This window comes from Lonchura striata, chromosome Z (genome assembly GCF_050655825.1).
Source record: "Lonchura striata isolate lonStrDom1 chromosome Z, ASM5065582v1, whole genome shotgun sequence".
Taxonomy (NCBI): domain Eukaryota; kingdom Metazoa; phylum Chordata; class Aves; order Passeriformes; family Estrildidae; genus Lonchura; species Lonchura striata.
Window position 1 is genome coordinate 66,576,402 of NC_140740.1, and position 18,472 is coordinate 66,594,873.

Here is an 18,472-nt window from a genome sequence, read left to right on the forward strand (position 1 = left end):
GGGACATTGTCCTTGCTATTACAAATGGCTGAAACACTTCTGACAAAATTTCTTGAGTTTTAAGTAGAAATGCTGATTAACCAAACCTGGAATGTTTTGGAGCAGTGTTTCAGTTTTGATTAAAAAACAGAGCAGGCAGTTTCCTCTGGCACTGTACTCAGAAGCTTGGTTTCCAGGATCTGACACCTTAAAATCCAGGTTTTAGGCAATCTGGGGCCTAGGGTCTTTTGTTTTGCCTTCTCAGGCTGGAGGAGCCCAGGCAGCATAGCTGCTTCAACTACACAGCCATGACAACCTTCTCCAGGTCACCTCCTACTGCCCACAGCCGAGGAAAACTCCCTATATCTTCAATGACTGCCTCTGTCTTATGTCAAAAAAAAAAAAAAAAAAAAGACTGAAAGATGCAGGCTATAATTTTGTAAAACTGGTTTTGTGCAACTTGCCTTCACAAATTTTATCTTTCATCATAAAATGGAAATCCCAGTGTTTTATCAGCTCCCCTTGCTAGAGGAATACCATTTTTTCCCCTCACAGATTCTCAGGATTATAGCCTTAATAAGAAACATAATTTTGCTTTTCCTTCTACTGAAGTTAGTGGGAATTTTGCTAATGATGCCATCAGGGGCCATCTTGTCCTACCCTTCACATACTTGGGTGATTCTGCTCCAGCAGTCACTTGCAGAAACAGAGCAGTGAAATTTATTCCAGCTGGAACATATACACAGTGTGGAAACTGGCATCCTCTGGTGCCTTCTATGAAAATTCAGGGAGTTGCTGGAATCTCTATATTTACATATGTAGGGTTCACATCTATCCTAAAGAGTCTTTGGGAGTGACAGAAGGCTCTGTGCAAAAAAGCTTCTTTCAAGATATCACAAAGGGTAAAATAGGAAAACATGGCCAAGTTGTTGCTGCTCTTCTGAGATGACAGAATGTGCTTTTCCAGGAGCCAGGTATGGCAGGGGCCCTAGGCATGGTGAACAGCAGTGTTACCTGGTGATGTCAAATAGCAATCTCAGAGGAGAATGAGTAAAATTATAAGATAGGGATTTTTTTTTTTTTATGATGCATTTTTAAGCCATGAGCAAGAACAGAATGACAGTTGCACATAAGAAGGTTTATTCTTCAGGTCTTTATATTTTTTCCAGCCTGAGTATATGTATGGGTTGGCCTGTCTCTTTGAGACATGCAAAGTACCTTCAGCATGCAGCAGAACACAGTGGTTCAGTGAAATGGGTCACAGCATAGTATTTACTCTTTGCTTTCTTCTCAGGTCAATGAAATATCTGCTAGGCTGGGAAAGGACTTCACAGTGACTCCCTCTAAGCTTGTTCAGTTTGATCCAGGTATGAAATAATGCACTGAGTAACTCTAAAATGAATTCACTGATTTTAGAAGAGTAACCTCTTCTTTGGAGAGTGCAATTTATTACCTATCTGTAGCTAGAGAAGCTGAATAGAATTTAAGACTTGGGCTCCTTTTTTGGAAGTGCTGTGGGCTTCTTTAGTGAATTGGTATGCTTATTACTTAGCATGAGATTGCCTACAGTCTTTTACTTTGTTTAAAATATCAAAAGTACTGAAATGATGTCTCCAATCTCCCAACAACTAGACTGGATAGGACTCACCCTGAGCTGAGATGTGGGATGCTTTAAAGACTTCAGTCATTATAGGTAAAGCCCAGGACACAGGTCAAATTTAGAGAAAACTGAGAACAACTTAGGTTATTCAAGATGTCCAAGACCTTTTTACATTCACATACAATCCTGAAGTTACCCAGTAAAGACAAGGAAACAAGCAAAAACAATCGTAAGATTTGACTAAAAGGTTGCACTTCAATCTAACCTTGTTTTTGATCCATTTGCATGTATTTTAAATAACTGTTCCATCTTTAAAGTCGAACTTTTCAGATACAAATCCTGTGATAAATTTTCTCTTGAAAATCACAGTGGAAGTCCTAAATCTATGTATTAAAGTGCAATTCTGCACATCTACAGCAGCTTTTTGTTACAGTGTATGCACTTCAACTGAATCATCATTGCTTAGGAACAAATTCAAACTTAATGTTATTTGGAAGAACAGCAGGAGTCCAGTCAGTCAGTAGAGGCACAATAGCATACACAATCTACTCCACTCTAGCTGCAGACATGTTAATTAATCTATTTCTTTGACATCCAGATTGATTGAAATAGCACTTAAAGAGTAATTAAAATGTTTATTTCTGTTAGGAGTGTCAACCAAGATGTGGAATATAGCAATTACCTATGATGGATTAGAGGAAGATGATGAAGTCTTTGAAGTGGTTCTGAATTCCCCTGTGAATGCTGTTCTTGGCACACAGACAAAAGCTGTAGTGAAAATTTTGGACTCAAAAAGAGGTATTCTCTTTTAATTTTTGTGACTAAGAAGGTGGGACAATCTTGGCTGAGTAGCTACCTATTTTCAACCACAAGTTGTTCCTAACATTCACCATTAGACCAAACAGCCTAATTTATTTTTATAGAAAACAGGTTCGACAGTTGCAGGCCCTTTATTCTCTCACACAATCATATGCATCCTCTTAGGAAACACACCATGAGAAAAGCAACCAGTACAAAATGAGAAAAGTGCCAGGAAAGAAACTACTTTTCATAACACCATGAGTTCAGTTCACATTTATTAAAGTGGGAAAAGTTTGTTTTAGATCCATTAGATTTTTTTCCAGTTATAATTTAGTTGTTACACACCCTCTAAAAGAGATTTACTTTCTTCTCAAAAAAGAAATGTAGCAAATTAACCCATCTCTTAGCAATATATTTTCCAATGCTTAAAAAACACAGTCCACAACTTCACAGCAAACAGTTTAGTCTTTGAAGACTGCAATATCATTATGTTTTTCAGTGATCAAATGTGGTGTGTCTAAAATCAGACCTAAAAGGAGGCACCTGTAGAAACAGAAACATAGGAAAACTGCAGAAAAATAGAAATAACTAGAAAAGCAGCTGCATCCTCTGAAGAGACCACTGAAGAGTTTTTTTTTTTCTTCTGGTGTTTAGTGAAACAGTATTTAGAATACCCATATTGCAATGAATGAGGCTTCATGGTACAAAAAGCCCCTTTAAAATTTCAGACTATTTTCTCCTAAGCATTCCTAGTGTAAATCAGGACTTAATTGATGCAGCAATTTCATTGGAACAAGAGTATCCTGGATTTCCAAGAAGAAGCTTCTCTAGGCATGATGGAAGTAGCATCAATGGTAGCTAAAGATACCTGTACATTCATGGCCAAAAACACCAACGCTTTAAAGCCCCGTATAAGAATGAAAGCAGAAATCTGCTTTCAGCAGATACTTTATTAAAATTCTGACCTGTGGGTAGACAGACGCATCACATATAAAATCTTACTTATACAGATAATAGTTGCTGTTATAGTCATATATAACCCCAGAAACGAGGGTGACTGAACAAACAGCAAATCAACTACTTCAAGTGAAAGAATCATTCAACTTTTAAGGACAAGCTGTTTATGTGCCCATGTCAACATGACCAGTTATTTGCTCATGCAGTTAGAGCTGACCATCTGCTATTTTTTATGCTTTCAGGTCAATGCAGATATTCCCGTTCTTCTGGCCAAAGCAAACATGACTTCTGGGGGAGAGGCACGCTGTTTCCAGTTTCCTTGGGCTCCTCATCACCTTCCAGGCCTGGCAATGTTTCCTTGGAAGGGATCCCACTGCCTCCTTCCAAAGGGATGAGAGAGCATGGAGGGGATCTGTGGCAGGAGCACAGCTTGGCTAATCGGTCAAGGACCAGGCTGAGAGTAACTGGAAACGGCAGAATAGTAAGACGCTTCTGTAGTTCAGTGATGGACTGATTTGTGAATTTATTGTGATGTGATATCTTCATTTAACTGTCATTTTTGTAGCAATTCTATCTGACCACACAATAACTATAAGCCACATGAGTTTGCTCTGTGTCAGACCTGGGCTATTAAAAAAAAAAACCTGTAAGGAAAAACCAAAAACAAACCAAACATTTTGAGGATCCATGTATGCAAGAGACAAATAAAATCAAGACTTGGGGGAGGAAACGGGTATGGAGCAACTTCAGCAATTATGTAACTTACAGTCTTATAAAAATTATGGGTAAGTTAGAAATTGGTGGAACCAGGCAGATGTATAGAAGCTGTGTATCTGGTATTGAAGTTATAAAGCCAAAAATACTCTTAGCTAAAACAGGAAATAGTTATTTAAACCTTGCCCGCTGATTCTCCTGCTTAAGCTGTATTGATTTAGCTAGGTATTTAGTAACTCTCTGCTATTGTGACCTTAAAAGATACCGGAATCTGTTTTTATGAACACTGAGCATTACACTTGAAATTTGTGCTTTTTAATGGTTCCTTTCATAAATGCTATATTTCTATACTAAAAAAGAAAGAACTAAACCAAGACATGCTCTGCATGACATATAACTTAGTAGTAAATGGTACATAGTAAAAGTCTTCTTGTTTTTATAATATATGAATAAACCCATCTCATTCTGCTGTTCTACATTTTTCAGGTTCATCCTTCTTCTGTGTTTAGAAATGAAACAGATGTGGTTTACAAAGTAAGAGTATTATGGGTATTGGTTGGACATTTCCATGATTTCTTTCTGATTCTGCTCTTTCCAGGCTTTATCACTCTTAATAATTAGTTATGTCTAATATTTTATTTTTCTATCTTCCTTTTTCTTTGGTGTAATTTCCCTTGATTTATGCTAATTTGTATAATAATTAATTTTTTTTATTTTTAATTTTGTTTATTTAAGAGCTCCTTGTATGTACTAACTCTCTCTTTTCCTCTCCTGTTCCTGTGGGATACTGTAAAATGAAGTATCACGGGATGGTATCACTCAAAATAGAGGATGACACCTCCTCAGCTGAAACCAAAAAAAAGGCACAACAACAGATAAATGTAATCTCCACTAGGAAAACAGAAATCCCACTGGCTGATAAGGCAGAATTTGTAGCTGAACCAAGATCAAGACATAAGGTGTGAATCCTTTTTTTCCATGGGCATTTTCACCATCTGTTTTCAGTCGTGCTGTTTTCCAAAATGATTTAACAACTAGAAGAATTTTCATGGCATCACATTTTAATATAAGACCTAATTAATCTGTTTCATTTCACTTGTTTTGTGCAATTATTTTCCTTCCAATGTTCAAATGACATTTTCTCTTTCCAGGACTTCTACCCTTTTCAAAAGGCTTGTACACTAGATTTAAAGGGTCTCTTGCATTACGAAGAAAGCACACAGAAGTTATTTCAGTGTGATGGGATATCATGGAAGTTCTGGAATTCCCAAAGCAAGGTAAAAATGTAACCATGTGTAGGCATCTATGTCAGAGCATGGAGTCTATGATTGGTGATACCCTAAAGCAGAGGACCTTCCTGCAACTGTTATTTACTTGGACAGGGCATAAACGTTATCCAGATTCAGTTTTGCTTTCAGCAGAAACAAAAGTTTCCCTGGAATATGATGAGGACTTGACTGCTGCAGTTTTCTTTCCTCTCTGTCATCCACAGGTGCTCCTGGACAAACTACATGAGCTCTAGTACTGTGGTGCTTGTGATGATGGGGGCATAACACAGTCAGTGAATGAAGTCTGTGGGAAAATAGGTGGAATTTAGTAAAATAAGCTTACTTAGGTATTCTGTAAACATACATTCCCCCCACCACGTAAAATGTCATGCTGAATTTTGTTAATATTTTCCCTGTAGAGAGTACAGGAGACAGAAAAAGGTGTCCAAACTAATATAAAATCTTTAGAGGATTTTTGGAACTGAATCCTACTGTCACCATTAAAGCCACTAATTATAAACTGTAGGATTCTCTGTCAGCCATTTATTTAAATCTTTTAAGCAATGCTGTAGCTTTATTTTTGGACACCAAAGTTCATTCTTCATTTAATTCTGGATGCTAATGCACAGACTATCTGTGCATAGACAGAATTTTTTACTTCTTCCTCTTTTATTTTAGGAGGTAACTATGAAGAAATGTCCCTCTGGATGGACTTACCATGAGGGCAGCTGCTACTTCTTGGTAGCAAATCACAAGGTCACCTGGAACACTGCTGCTCGGGTTTGCAGAGAACAGTAAGAGACCATCATGCATTCTCTGTGCATGGCTGTTGCCCTGAGCTGAATGCTGCTTTTGAGACCAAATTTATTTGGATGAGCCCAGCTTTGGCTGTTCTGTACAGCTCCCCGCAAAGATTGCACAAATCCTGGGAATCAAGCACAGTATACAATAGAAATATTAGTCTCATAATGCTTCAGGTGGTGATGCTATCTTAATTACAGCATGAATTCCCAAAGCTGTACATCTGCAGTGATGATACTTTCCTAATGGGAGAGATAGTTTGGGAGAAGAGGAACTCAGAGTCACTAGAGACTCAGAATTTAATCCTCTCTTACCCACTTCCTTGGCAGTACTTCCTCTTGATATAGCAATGGTAAAATTTTACTAGCTCCTGTGTGCCTCACTGTATTTTTCTGAAGCTGCAGCTTTGAAGATTCTGTAACTATTTGAAAATTTTTACATTCAGTTTAACAATTTAGTGCATTTCTGACTTTTTAATAACAATAACAATAATAATAATAGTTGTATCAAAGTAGGAGATAAAAAAAATCTGCCAGTGTTATTTTCTGGATACTTGCTTTAAGATTTTGGCTTTAGGTATATCAGATTAGCACTGGCAAAAATGTTAGCCATGGTTATCATGAAGCTTGTCCAAGGATAGGCATGCTCTGTAACTTGTCTTGAATTGTGAGCACCAGGTTGAAAACCAATCTGAAAAATAGGAGAGGTTTAAATAAACCTCTCGATTACTCCAAACCTCTCCATTACTCCAAAGGAAAATTGAAACAGGGAAGAGTTGGAAATGATAGAATATATTCCATAAGTAGTGGAAGGACACGCTGAATGGTGAATCCTGGCCAAGCATGCAGAACAAGCATTGATTCATTCCACTCAGTTATGCCAGACTATGTTGTCTTGGTAACATGAAAAGAAAAGTCTTGATACTACTAACTCCCAGCTGATGGAAGATATTCTTTACTAAAATTTAAATGTCCTCTTGTGAGTTGACCCCAATTATTATATTATTACTTTGTTTACTTACAATTTTAGGTCCTGAATTTTTTTATTATCTACTTTTATTATGCTATTTTTTAACAAGCAAAGCTATAAATTATGAATATTTTTTTTTTTTCTGAAGGCTTCAACAGTGAATTGATCTCTTGGAACAATATGTCACTCTTCCAGGAGGTGTTTCCTATCTTCTAAAAGAGTGTGGTCCTTGTGACCCATATTCTTTGTAGGCAGTAGCTTCTTGATAGTGTGCAATGTAGATATTAAACTGAATAAAAGTAAATAGATGTAAACAACAGTAACTAAAGTACAGAGTTTAAAAAACTACACAGAAAATCAAGGCATATCACTGAATCCACAAGGAAATGAATCCTAGGGCTGTGCTAATTCAATTAATGTCATACTAGCATAGACTAACGAAGATTTATCCTGGTAAATGGAGTACTCCTGGCCTCCATCTGGAATTGATTTACAAAAGTACAGCTCCAGGAACATGCTAAAAGGTAGTACAAGAACATAACTTATTAAATTTTAGTTTTTGCTTTTCCCCACCCAGCTCCTCTGGCAATCATCACCACCACTAATTGTGTTTTTTTTCACTTATTAGTACTGACTCGATTGAAATTTAAATGTTTCCAACAGAGAAATAAAACTACCATGGAGGTCAGTCCTCAATTTTCAATAGTTAAAACAAACCAGATATTAAATGAAAATATGAGAATTGACTTTCAGTAAGTCAGCCAACTTCCATGAAAAAAAGAATAATTTTTTTTTACTACTACAAAAATGCCGTAATTTTAAGCTCCTATATAATTTGTCTTGCTAGATTTTTTCTATTATGCAGAACATGGAATCCCAAGCATTGTTGAAATTGATTCACTAACAGTCTCCTGCCCTACCCTTTTTGAGACAACCCTGCAATCTTGAGCTGATGGACTTGGGAACAGGCTATACAAAAAGTATACAGAAGTTGGCAGGCTGAAAAGTGTCTGGACAAGGGCCACAAAGTTGATCAAAGGACAGTAAAGCCTGCCATGTGAAGAAAGAAGGCATAGGTGAACCCTTATCACCATATTTCGGTATTTAGAGGGTGGCTAAGAAGAGGATGGAGGCTCCCTTTTAACAAGGAGTCAATAGAAAAGATGAACAGCTACAGGAACAAGTTATTCCTGGGAAGATTCCAAGTATACACAAAGGAAAATTTTCACTGTGAGGTCACCCATTAGAAGACTCTCCCCAGAGAGATAGTAGATTCCTCAACATCAGACACTTTTAAGGTTTAGCTAGACAGAGTGCTAGCCCATCTTGTCTGGACTGTCCTTTTGCCAAGAAAGGTTGGAACCAGATGATCTTTGCAGTTCCTTCCAACATGATAGTCTGTGATTCTATTCCAACACAGTAATGCTATTGATATATTGTGTTCTGTTGTCTGGACATAACTGGGGATGTATGGGCTAATGCAGGCCTATTTGAGTTTCTGTTGACATACATTGTATCCATCTGTTACAGTTGGTATAACTTTTCTTTAGTTTACATATGCAGAGGCAGAAGCAGACAAAAATATGTGCTTGTCTTGATGTAAGTCCTATATATCAGTGTTAAACTGGGGATGGGGGGACAGGGAAATCTCAGTTAATTGCTGTGAAAATCTCACACTATTTCTAACCCTTCTCCAATTCATTGGAGAGAAAGGTGGTTTAAGAACTAATTTCTCTAGCTTTGTTTGTATGCATGAAGAGACTCTTGGCAACATGAAGAGAAGCATCTGGGGGATATTATGGCTGAGTGATCCCACAGCAGTCTGATTTAGAACCAATTTTGATGATTTATGCCACAGCTCTTGTTTTTCCAATAGGAGCACATCCTCCCCAAGGGTCAGTACAGCAGGGCTCACTTGTGTGTGAAATGGTTTCACTGCTGCCACTGAAGGGGTGGAAGAACTGCATTGATGGAACCCACAGTTATGTATTTTACCTTGTTAGTCATATTGTACCTTTATCTTTTTTGAAGTTGAACATTTAATCAAAGCTCAAATAGATTTGAGCTTTGATTAAATGATTTCAGGTCCTTTACTGCTAGCTGTGTAAGGCAGGACATGTTATTTTGTTTGATGGCACTATATCAGCTACATGTGGCCTCAGTCCTTGGGAAATACAGGCAGAACCACATCTAAAGCAGTAGATTATATCTTTCATGATGGTTCAGTGTTTCCTAGTGCAAAACAGGACAGCAGCCCTCTTCTAGTACTGGTTCTCTGAGTGACTGGTTTAACTCATATTATTGTGCGTGACTCCAGCAGAGGGATCCAGGTACCTAGAGTAACTTTAAAGGCCTTGTGTATGCTGTCTGGCTTTCAACTGCCAGTCTGGAAATGCAGGTCTCCTGCAAGCTCTGCATCATGTCTGCCACTCTCATCTGAATGTTCTGAATGATAAGAGGTGTTGTAAGCAACACTAGACACCTATTTTAAGGTGTCAGGATAACTCCCTAGGTAACCAAATAAAAGACCGAGATAAGCACAGTCTTTCAGTCACCCTCCACACCCTTCAACATCAGGATAGGACATAGATTTACTACAGGAGTTCAAATAAAATGTTATGTTCCATGGAGACCTTCATACTTAATCAAGTGTGCTTTTGCTGATATCAAATTTACCAAAATGGTGCAAGACTCTTAAATGTATCAGAAAATTTAATAGAGAATCAGTAAAGTCTTTGTGCTAAGTATTTCCATGCAATATTTCAAGGTCAATAGCTACCCAAAGTAGCTTAATTAAATTTCCTTAATTTGTACAACTGCTCCAAGATAAAGGGCACTCTTGAATCAATAACAAAAACTATAAAGCATGCAGGAACAATTTTTAATGGATGGTTTAGCTCAGGAAAAAATCATGTGTGTGGGTTTGTTGTGGCTTCTTTTGGTTGGCGTTTCTTTGTTTTTGGTTTTGTTTGGGTTCTTTCCCTAATAAGGCATTATTACCCCTTATCTTGACTAATTTACATTAGGAAGTGCTAGATGCACACTCCATAAAAAACATTATCTTGTAATTTCCGGTGTCTGATCCTATGCCTCAGGCATCAGTAAGTAACATCATGGAAGTGCTATGTTCTTTCAGTGCTATGTCCTTTCAGGATGGCTCTCATCTCCCTAAAATATATAACCCCTCTAAACAGGTATAACAATTAGAACAGTTGTTCTCTCTTCAGTAATATGGGTCTGAAGTTGTACTTAGAAAGCACTCCTATAGAGAAAATATTAGATTACATTATAATCATTGTAGTGCTTTCCTTTCACAGTGATGAAGTCTGTCCCTGGTACATGGATTGAAGTCTGAAACTGTTGTTGCTCAGACTACGGCTGTATGTCATAAAAGATAGAGCAGTTACTGACACATATTGATGCTTTTTGGTTTCACATCTTCAAGAATAATCAGAAGATATGCTCACCCAAAGTAAATTACTTAGTTCCTGGGTTTTGGCTGTCCTTAAGCAGAAGCCAGATAAAATGCTCTATTTTTGTTCTTGTTCACCTAATAGCGATACCACAGAGACCTCTTCTTGGGTCCATTTGGTCAGTGCAACCACAGTCACTGGGAGGCAGACTGGTTCAGTTGCTGAAGCAGTTAGCCTGGGAGGACACCATGAATTAACTATGCCTGTTTTCCTAGAGTCTGTCTGTAGAAGAAAATGGAGTATGAAAATTCCCAGCAGTGTTTGTCAGTGTAACAACTTTGTTCCTAGCTCACTGGAGATTCTGTGCCTGGCAGATTGGCCCGGAAGGGTGGAAGCCAGTCACCCTTGGGACATACGGCCTGATGGGAGGCACAGCTGAAGCCCTGCTGACGCCTTCACTGGGTGCAGTTTTGGGGGCCCCTACCACACAATCAGGGTGCACAATCCTGACCCCTACCAGACAGTTCTGAGGCTGTTCTGCTGCACCTCTAGGTTAGGAGAGAGTACACAGGTGTCAGTATGACCCTTTCCATGCTGTTCTCTGGTGGCCTGGGAACTCAGAGTGCCCCATGGGCCTGCTGGTACTGCACAGTGCCCACCCCAGGGCAGCTGTGATTGCACAGGCAAGGGCTAACACCCAGCTGAGCTGCTGGCCTTGGCAGATCCACCGCGCAGCATGGAGCAGAGGGCAACTCTGCTGCTTTGGCTGGCCTGCAATGGTAACAGAGAAGGACATGCAGCAGGAGTATCCCCCCTCAGAAACATAATGATTTTATTTCATATCCTGGCCCTGTGGGCCCAGATTAAGGAATGGTCCAGATTTTGTGCAGTAGGGACTGTGCAGAATATTGTGGACTACTTTGAATTCTTCTCATGTAAATTCTTCCTGCTTCTCTATTTTGTGTGGCATCATATAGAATCCGTGGGAGTGGTACTCTTAGAAGACATACAGGACAATAATGGGAATGGAGCTCCATGCATGGATCTCTAACTAGGCAGCATGCTTAATGGTGGGCTTTCATTCTAATATCTGTTCATAGTCTCCAAAGTGAGCTCAAATCTGCCATTCCATTCTTCAGGCCTGGTTGCTGCCCCAGCTCTTAAAGAAGACAGTCATCATTTCATCTGGAGCAATAGTGATCTTCTGTCTCTGTTAGCTATCAAAAGTAACAAAATTAGTAAAATCCTTACAATACCATTTACTTATCCTGATATTAGAAACTGTTTTTTTCTCTCTTAAAATGTTTTTATGAACAGTGTTGTTTGCTCTGACCCTATCAACTGTCACCCAGGATATTCTGGGAGGCTGAAGGGGTTGGCATCACTTTTAGACTGAGTGGCAGTCAGAAATAGGGGACAAAAGAAATGTCAGAACCAGAGGTTCAGCATCAAAGGGATGGCAATACCAGGTGTGACATGTAAAAAGGTGATATATCAATGCAGACACAAAGATGGATAAATAAGAAAGTGGAGCCACTGATGTCTGACAGTTCCCAGCAAATTTGAAGAAAGACATCTGTCTCTTAATGCCTAAAGATTTATCCTGATCTCTAAATGATTTAAGAGTAGCCTGCTGGTGCTTGTATGTTTGATACTAGTTGGAAGACTTGTCAGTGGCAAAGCCACTCTGTGCTAGGGTTTGCAAACCCTTCTTTGGAGCTGGTATACTATAAGTACAAATGCAGAGCAGAGTTTATGCATTGACTTAATTCAGAAATAGTCTACTTAATACAAACCACAACTTCTCTCTAATCTGAACTAAATGCTTAGTCACTGCAGACAATCCTCTGAAGAATGTGTTGCTTTTCAGATTCCAAATTTCTTGTGATGAACTGGAATCCATGGGATACCTGCATTTACTTAGTAAAGGTTCATAGGAGAATGGAGAACCAGAATGTCTCAGCTGACACTGAAAATTGAAAAGGATGAAAATGCAAAAAATAAAGAGTTGGGATAGAGGGAGAGGAAGGAAATGGAGGAGGGGAATGATGTTAACAGCCTGAATGTTGATTTTAGAGGATATCTGTGTAACTGTGACAGGGGAGATTTAGATTAGATATTCACTCAGAGGGTGGTTGGGTACTGGACTGTCTCCCCAGGGAAGTGACAGAATTCAAGAAGTGTTTGGACAGTACTCTAAGGTATATTTTGTGTTTCTTGAGGCTGTTCTGTGTATGGCAAATAGTTAGATTTTGATGATCTTTGTTGGTCTCTTCCTACTCAAGACATTATACGATTTTGTGATTCTGTGATTACTTCTCAGAACAATACCACCTAAACAAATTATTCAAAGCTTCAGTATTTTCAAAATATGATTTTAAAAAGATATCTCCTGCTCTACTGCCAAACAGATGAAGTTGTAGCCATCTTTAAGTGGCTTGGATTTCAGTGTAGGAAGTTTATTATTTTATGGAAAATAAGGTGTCAAAAATTGTGACAATGAGTATGTGGCACATAATTCCTGTATACATTTCCTTCAGTTGCTAAGTTGATCGAATTTTTCTGTTAGAAAAACTAGACTAGGACTTTCCCTGGTAGTCCATAATTTTAAGACTTCTTCATGTAATTATTCCTTCATGCCAGTAAGTTGTGGTTTTCCTGTGACTCATTATTTATATGCTTTATACTAGAACCAACATCCGTTGTTGATAAGTTGATGGGAACTGTCTGTCACTCTGTGGAATGCTGATTACTTTGCCCTCTCTTGTTGAGCTTAGATACTTGGGGAGTCTAACAAGTGTGGCTAATGAACAACACATGCAGTGGCTGTGGGACTTCAGTGGGAAGATGCCCTTTTGGATAGGTAAGTATATTGGCTGCAAGCCCCCTCTGTAGATTGCAGTCCCTGTACACATTGAAAAGCAGAAACTGCTGCAGCAGTTCAAGCTCAGTCTTCAAACGCTGTATTGTCCTCAAATTTCTGCTGCTTTTATTATTTCAATGCAAGGCATAAACCAAAAGCCAAAATGTATCTGGCTACTTTTATAAGTTTTTATCAAAAAGATATGTTTATCATGATGTCTATTGCTGGAATGTTTTTGTCTTGAAACCTTTCTTCAAACAAGCTGATGAAAATAGTTCTTATGCAGCTCCTACAATTTTATCTCCTCTTTCTTTTGACTGTTCCTTTATTTATCCCTAATTTAGCTTTTTCTTTTAACTTACATATTTGGGTTACTCCTAATTTAATGGCATCATCTAGAAATCTTTTGAATTATTTAGATGATAAGCTAAAGAACATTTTATAATATAATTTAAGATTTAGCTATTTCTTATTAGGCACTTTACATTTAATCAGAAATGGAAAGAATTTGGATGGGTCTTCTTAGTACCTCCTTTCTGTGAATGACTGCCTTAGCTCTAACACTAGTGCTACTGCTTTTTTCTAACCCCTCTTGTTTCTGCTATACTGTCTTCAGTGTTCTTTTTCTCTGATTCTGAACTGCAATTATCAGCTCTTAGGAATTTGCTGAGATGGACCTACTAGGTATACTAAATTAACTTCAAAAAATAGTTAGCTTTGGATCATGTTTAATGCTATCATAATTCTGTTAACTTAAAAGAAATAAATTTGTTTGACAAAGACCACAAGATTGTTATGCCAATTTTCTTATTTTGGTCTCTCCTAAGAAGAAAAGTCATGTCTGAAATTATGCCATGCCCATTGGTCTTAGTAACTCAGAGGCTAGGGGAATAAGATATGTTTTATATTGTACTAATTAACACAAACTAATTTTACAACTGTTAATTTAAAGAGTATAAATCAAGTCCACAAAGATCTGCAGAATTTTATATTCAGAAGAAATCCGAAGGCATGTGATGCTGTCCAGACTCCTTGCTATTTCAAGTATCAAAAAAAAAAAACCTATGAGGGGATAGATATGTAATAGATGAAAGGAGAAAAAAACATTTTAGATATGCAGTATTGCAGAAAAGTGTACTTTCCTTTAATCATATGGCACTAATTGTGATTCAAGTGGACTAATTAAATCCTAAATTGTGTTTTGCTTATGTTCTATCAGATGTTTTATTTTTCTCTCAGCATGTAACTGTATGCATTTTTTCATGAAGAACAATTTACAGAACAGCATGACTCTCTTGGCATCTGGCTCCAGTCACAATAAACATCACTGACTTGGTCTTACTGATTTCATACAGGTTTGAATGACCAAGTCAATTCTGGACATTGGGAGTGGAATGGAGGAGAACCTGTAACCTACATAAACTGGAGAAGAGGCTCCTACCATTTTCCAGTGAGAGGAAGAAATTGTGTATTTGTGCAGAAGCGAGGAAAATGGCAAGCAACTGACTGCAAGAAGGTCAAACCTAACAGCTATATATGTTCCAGAAAGTTGTAATGGATGGAGGATACCTCTGAAAGCATAAGGACATTCATGCTATTTCATTTTGTTAGCTGTGTTAGAAAACAGTTCAAATTATCAGGAAGGTTTATTTTATATGCTGCCATGCATATAATGCAGATGCAGAGGCCATGCAGATGCACTGGACTCTAACCAAGGTATGGAGATCAGCTGCAAAAAACTAAGCCCAGGTTAAGATTTTGAAATCTCTGCAAAGAGTTTGATCTGTCCCTTACTCATATATATTTTTATACCAAAGAGTCGGGTCCCAAGGCTTTCATCACACTTCTATGTAAAAGTACTTTTTCCTAAAGGAAGGGTTGTGAACTGCAGGTTTACTCTGCAGTGACAAAAAGAGGAATGCTGCTGGAGTTGGAAATGAGGGTAGATGTTGTCTAAAACCAGATCTTTCGGGTGATGATGTAAGTGATGTCCTGTAAACACTGGAGTTTCTTTGGTGGATGCCCTAGTACATCTTACAGAAGAACCAATGGTTGGACATTGCCTGGTGACAGAGTACGAACAGGAGCAACGCCTTGTATTTCTTCTACCTCCCGAGGCTAGCTTCAGAACCTAATGGATCAGACCACACAGAGTTGCATCTGTTTCACATTCCTAAGCAAAATTTTTCTTTTTTTTTTTTTTTCCAGAACTGCAGGATGGTGCTGTAATTTTTAGTGTAATTAAATAATGGGACATCTCTAAATCAAATGTTATAGCAAATTATGATTTATTTAAAAAAATGTATACTTAATCCTAGGATATTATCTGGGGATATTCACTGAACATCAATAGGATTTATATGTGTGTATAAACCAATGTAATCGTCGGACATATTTTGCAGTAAAGCAGCTAGGGCTTTTGAAAAGTATTAATCTAAGTCCTTATTAGGGATTTGAGGCTTTTAAAAATAATTTTTAAAAATCCAGATTTATTTCCAAGAAAGGCTTAAAACTCAGCAATTAATAGGAAAAAAACAGCTGGCCAGAACTTATTATTTTAGAAAAATACAGTTGCACTATAAGCATTTTGTAACATTATAGTAGATTTATATTTGACCTGTCAAAAGCTTGATTTTGGACATTTTTACTGCCAGTCTTAAAATAGAATAAAAAAACCAAAATCTAATTAATAAAGCAAGCAAACAAACAAACAAACCAACCAACCATAAAAAGAAAGAACAACAACAACAAAAAAATAAAAACCCAAACAAAACAAAACACCAAAACAAAAAACCCCAAACAAAATGAAATGAGGATCCAAGCACAGGCTTCCTTTCTAGACAAAAAAAAATTAAAGTTGCTCTCAACAGGAGCCAGTGTGTGACAGTTGGTTTGGAAGTGAGTAGGGTGAATTTGCCCTGTACCTATGATCTCTCATCCTTCCCATCTGCCTGCCTGCTGCCAGCAGTTGATCCCCTGCCTTGCTCGTCTGTTCAGCCAGTCTCTGGATCAATTTTGCAACAGAGCTGCAAAACCTCCTTCTCAGGTTCGTCATAGCAATTTCTCAGTCCTGCAAGGGAAAGACAGAGCAGAAACACCTCTCCTCTCTGAGCTGAAGAATACTATTTCAGGGGTTATATCTTCCTCCTCTTTGCCTTTGTCACGCATGGGTTACTCATCCTTCCTCCTTGCCTGTGACAAGTTATATCAACATGTGAGCAGCTGAACAGTCCTTGTATATAGGAACGAACCTCCCTGAAAGGATGGCTGCCAAATAAATATGAGTGCTTTGCAGAATTGGAGAAAAAACATATCAGGGACAGAACCTCCTCACCTTTTTTCTTGCTATCAACAGATGAAGACAACATATTTACAGGATTTCTCTCAGGTTTTTTTGTTAGACAGAAACTCCTTTGTTTAAGGAATTTTCTAGGTCAACATAGATATGCTACTTGTCTCCAAACCAAGTACTCCTGAATGTCTGGTTTTTGACCTGATTTTATTCCTGAAGGTTTTCATTACAGGGAAAAAAAAAAAAAAAAAAAAAAAAAAAGCATCTAGAAAAGCACTCTCAGTATCTTTTAGTGATGTATTCTAGAATTCCATGGAATATTGACTGAGACATAAACTATTATTTCTTTAGGGCCTTTTTAAAATAAAAGATGTAGAATTTATTGGTGCTAATTTGATAAAGCCAACTGAGATTACACAAATACCTCTCCCAATTATTTAATAAATTAATAATATCAACAGAGTGGGGATTTTGACAAAGGTGCTTGTTACTTGATCAATAACTAATAAATGACTCATGTCATCGGACACAACAGTGACCTCAGGTTTGCTTTTGTGAGAGTAGAGGAAATTTTCCCTTTTTTGTACTTAATTTGAACTACTTTAAAGTGATTCCAGCATATGAAGATTTTTAGTTGTGCAAACTGCATGAGTTTATTGGCTTAGTTATATCTATCACAATACATTAATGAAACTAAAATTCTTATATTGCAAAGCAAGTATATTTCTGCCCTGAAAGGCTGCTGAATTTTTTTCCAATATAGTTAACTGTTCCAAACATTAAATAAATTTTATTTCCTGCCCTTAAATAGGTATTTTTTCACAGATCTTTACATCTTCTATTTTTATTATTAGATACTGTTTCAAAGAACAGAACAAATCAGAGAAAACACAAATAACTATGGCTTCTGAGAAGTTTAGTAATGGATGGGCCTACAGCTCCTAATGAGGAGCTTTGGGGATTTTTTTAGCTTCAGCATTTTTGAATTAGGCTCTGAGTAAACTCCAGGAAAAATGAGTATTTAGGGGATGAGCACCATGAAGAATATTTCAAAAGGCTGAAAGTAAGAAAAAGGAGCATGTAAAATCTGGTGTTCACATATGGATGCCACACTTTCTGGATAACAAAGGATATACTATACTAAAACTATCCATAAATCCATACGCAAGAGCAATAGAACCAAGATGCTAAGTGAAAATAACTTAGCTGTTACCTTAGATTTCTATACAGTAGAGGGCTGTGTGAGCACTGTGTGTGCTTGTCACTTTTAACCACATTCACTCCCTGAAAAATATATTTTAAATATGTCAGTATTTCAAACAAATTTGACAGGGAAGTAGTTAACTCAAAGCCAATGATTGTGAAAAAAAATGGATAGGCATCAGGTCACAGGAGCACTTATTCTAAACCAAAGTATTATAAAACACTTGATTTTTTTACTAACTTTATATATATCAAGTATTTAGTGTGAAAAATATCGGAAAAGTTTGCCAGATCTTCTTCCTACATATGGATACTTTACTGAATGTCTTCAAGTCTTTATTCACTCAAATTATAAAAATAACCTGGAGAGAGTTATACATAAGATTCAGTGATTCTGCATTATTTACATAACAGTACTGGTGCTATGGTAATTCTTCTATTTTATATATTGTCATGTTTAACTATGTAATGTGTGTTAATAAAAACCCCAAAATATACATTGGTGAATATGAATTTCTTAATTTCAAAATTGCACAAAAACTTATTTTCTAGTGATAATAGCTTTAGTTATCAATATAAATAATATACATAATATAAATTTATATTGATAAT

At 37.3% G+C, this 18,472-nt stretch overlaps 1 protein-coding gene and 1 long non-coding RNA gene across 4 annotated transcripts in view; one reads left to right on the top strand and one right to left on the bottom strand.

Annotated features, from left to right (window-relative positions):
- FREM1 (FRAS1 related extracellular matrix 1) overlaps window positions 1–18,357 on the top strand; it is a 64,708-nt gene extending 46,351 nt beyond the window's left edge. For 2 of the 3 annotated variants that reach the window (XM_031507351.3, XM_085565994.1), the window contains 9 exons: window positions 1,274–1,346; window positions 2,228–2,377; window positions 3,580–3,818; window positions 4,538–4,585; window positions 4,852–5,010; window positions 5,203–5,328; window positions 5,998–6,113; window positions 13,280–13,365; window positions 14,721–18,357. In XM_031507351.3, the coding sequence (XP_031363211.3) occupies window positions 1,274–1,346; window positions 2,228–2,377; window positions 3,580–3,818; window positions 4,538–4,585; window positions 4,852–5,010; window positions 5,203–5,328; window positions 5,998–6,113; window positions 13,280–13,365; window positions 14,721–14,920 (1,197 nt within the window). In that variant the 3' untranslated portion in view covers window positions 14,921–18,357. Of the gene's footprint in view, window positions 1–1,273; window positions 1,347–2,227; window positions 2,378–3,579; window positions 4,608–4,851; window positions 5,011–5,202; window positions 5,329–5,997; window positions 6,114–13,279; window positions 13,366–14,720 lie in introns of those variants that run through there. The other variant, XM_085565995.1, reaches the window with a different exon arrangement.
- Window positions 2,639–18,472, bottom strand: part of LOC146763873 (uncharacterized) — a 31,986-nt gene continuing 16,152 nt past the window's right edge. Inside the window, exon 2 of the long non-coding RNA XR_014951041.1 lies at window positions 2,639–6,244. This is a non-coding gene — a long non-coding RNA (uncharacterized LOC146763873). The remainder of the gene's footprint in view (window positions 6,245–18,472) is intronic.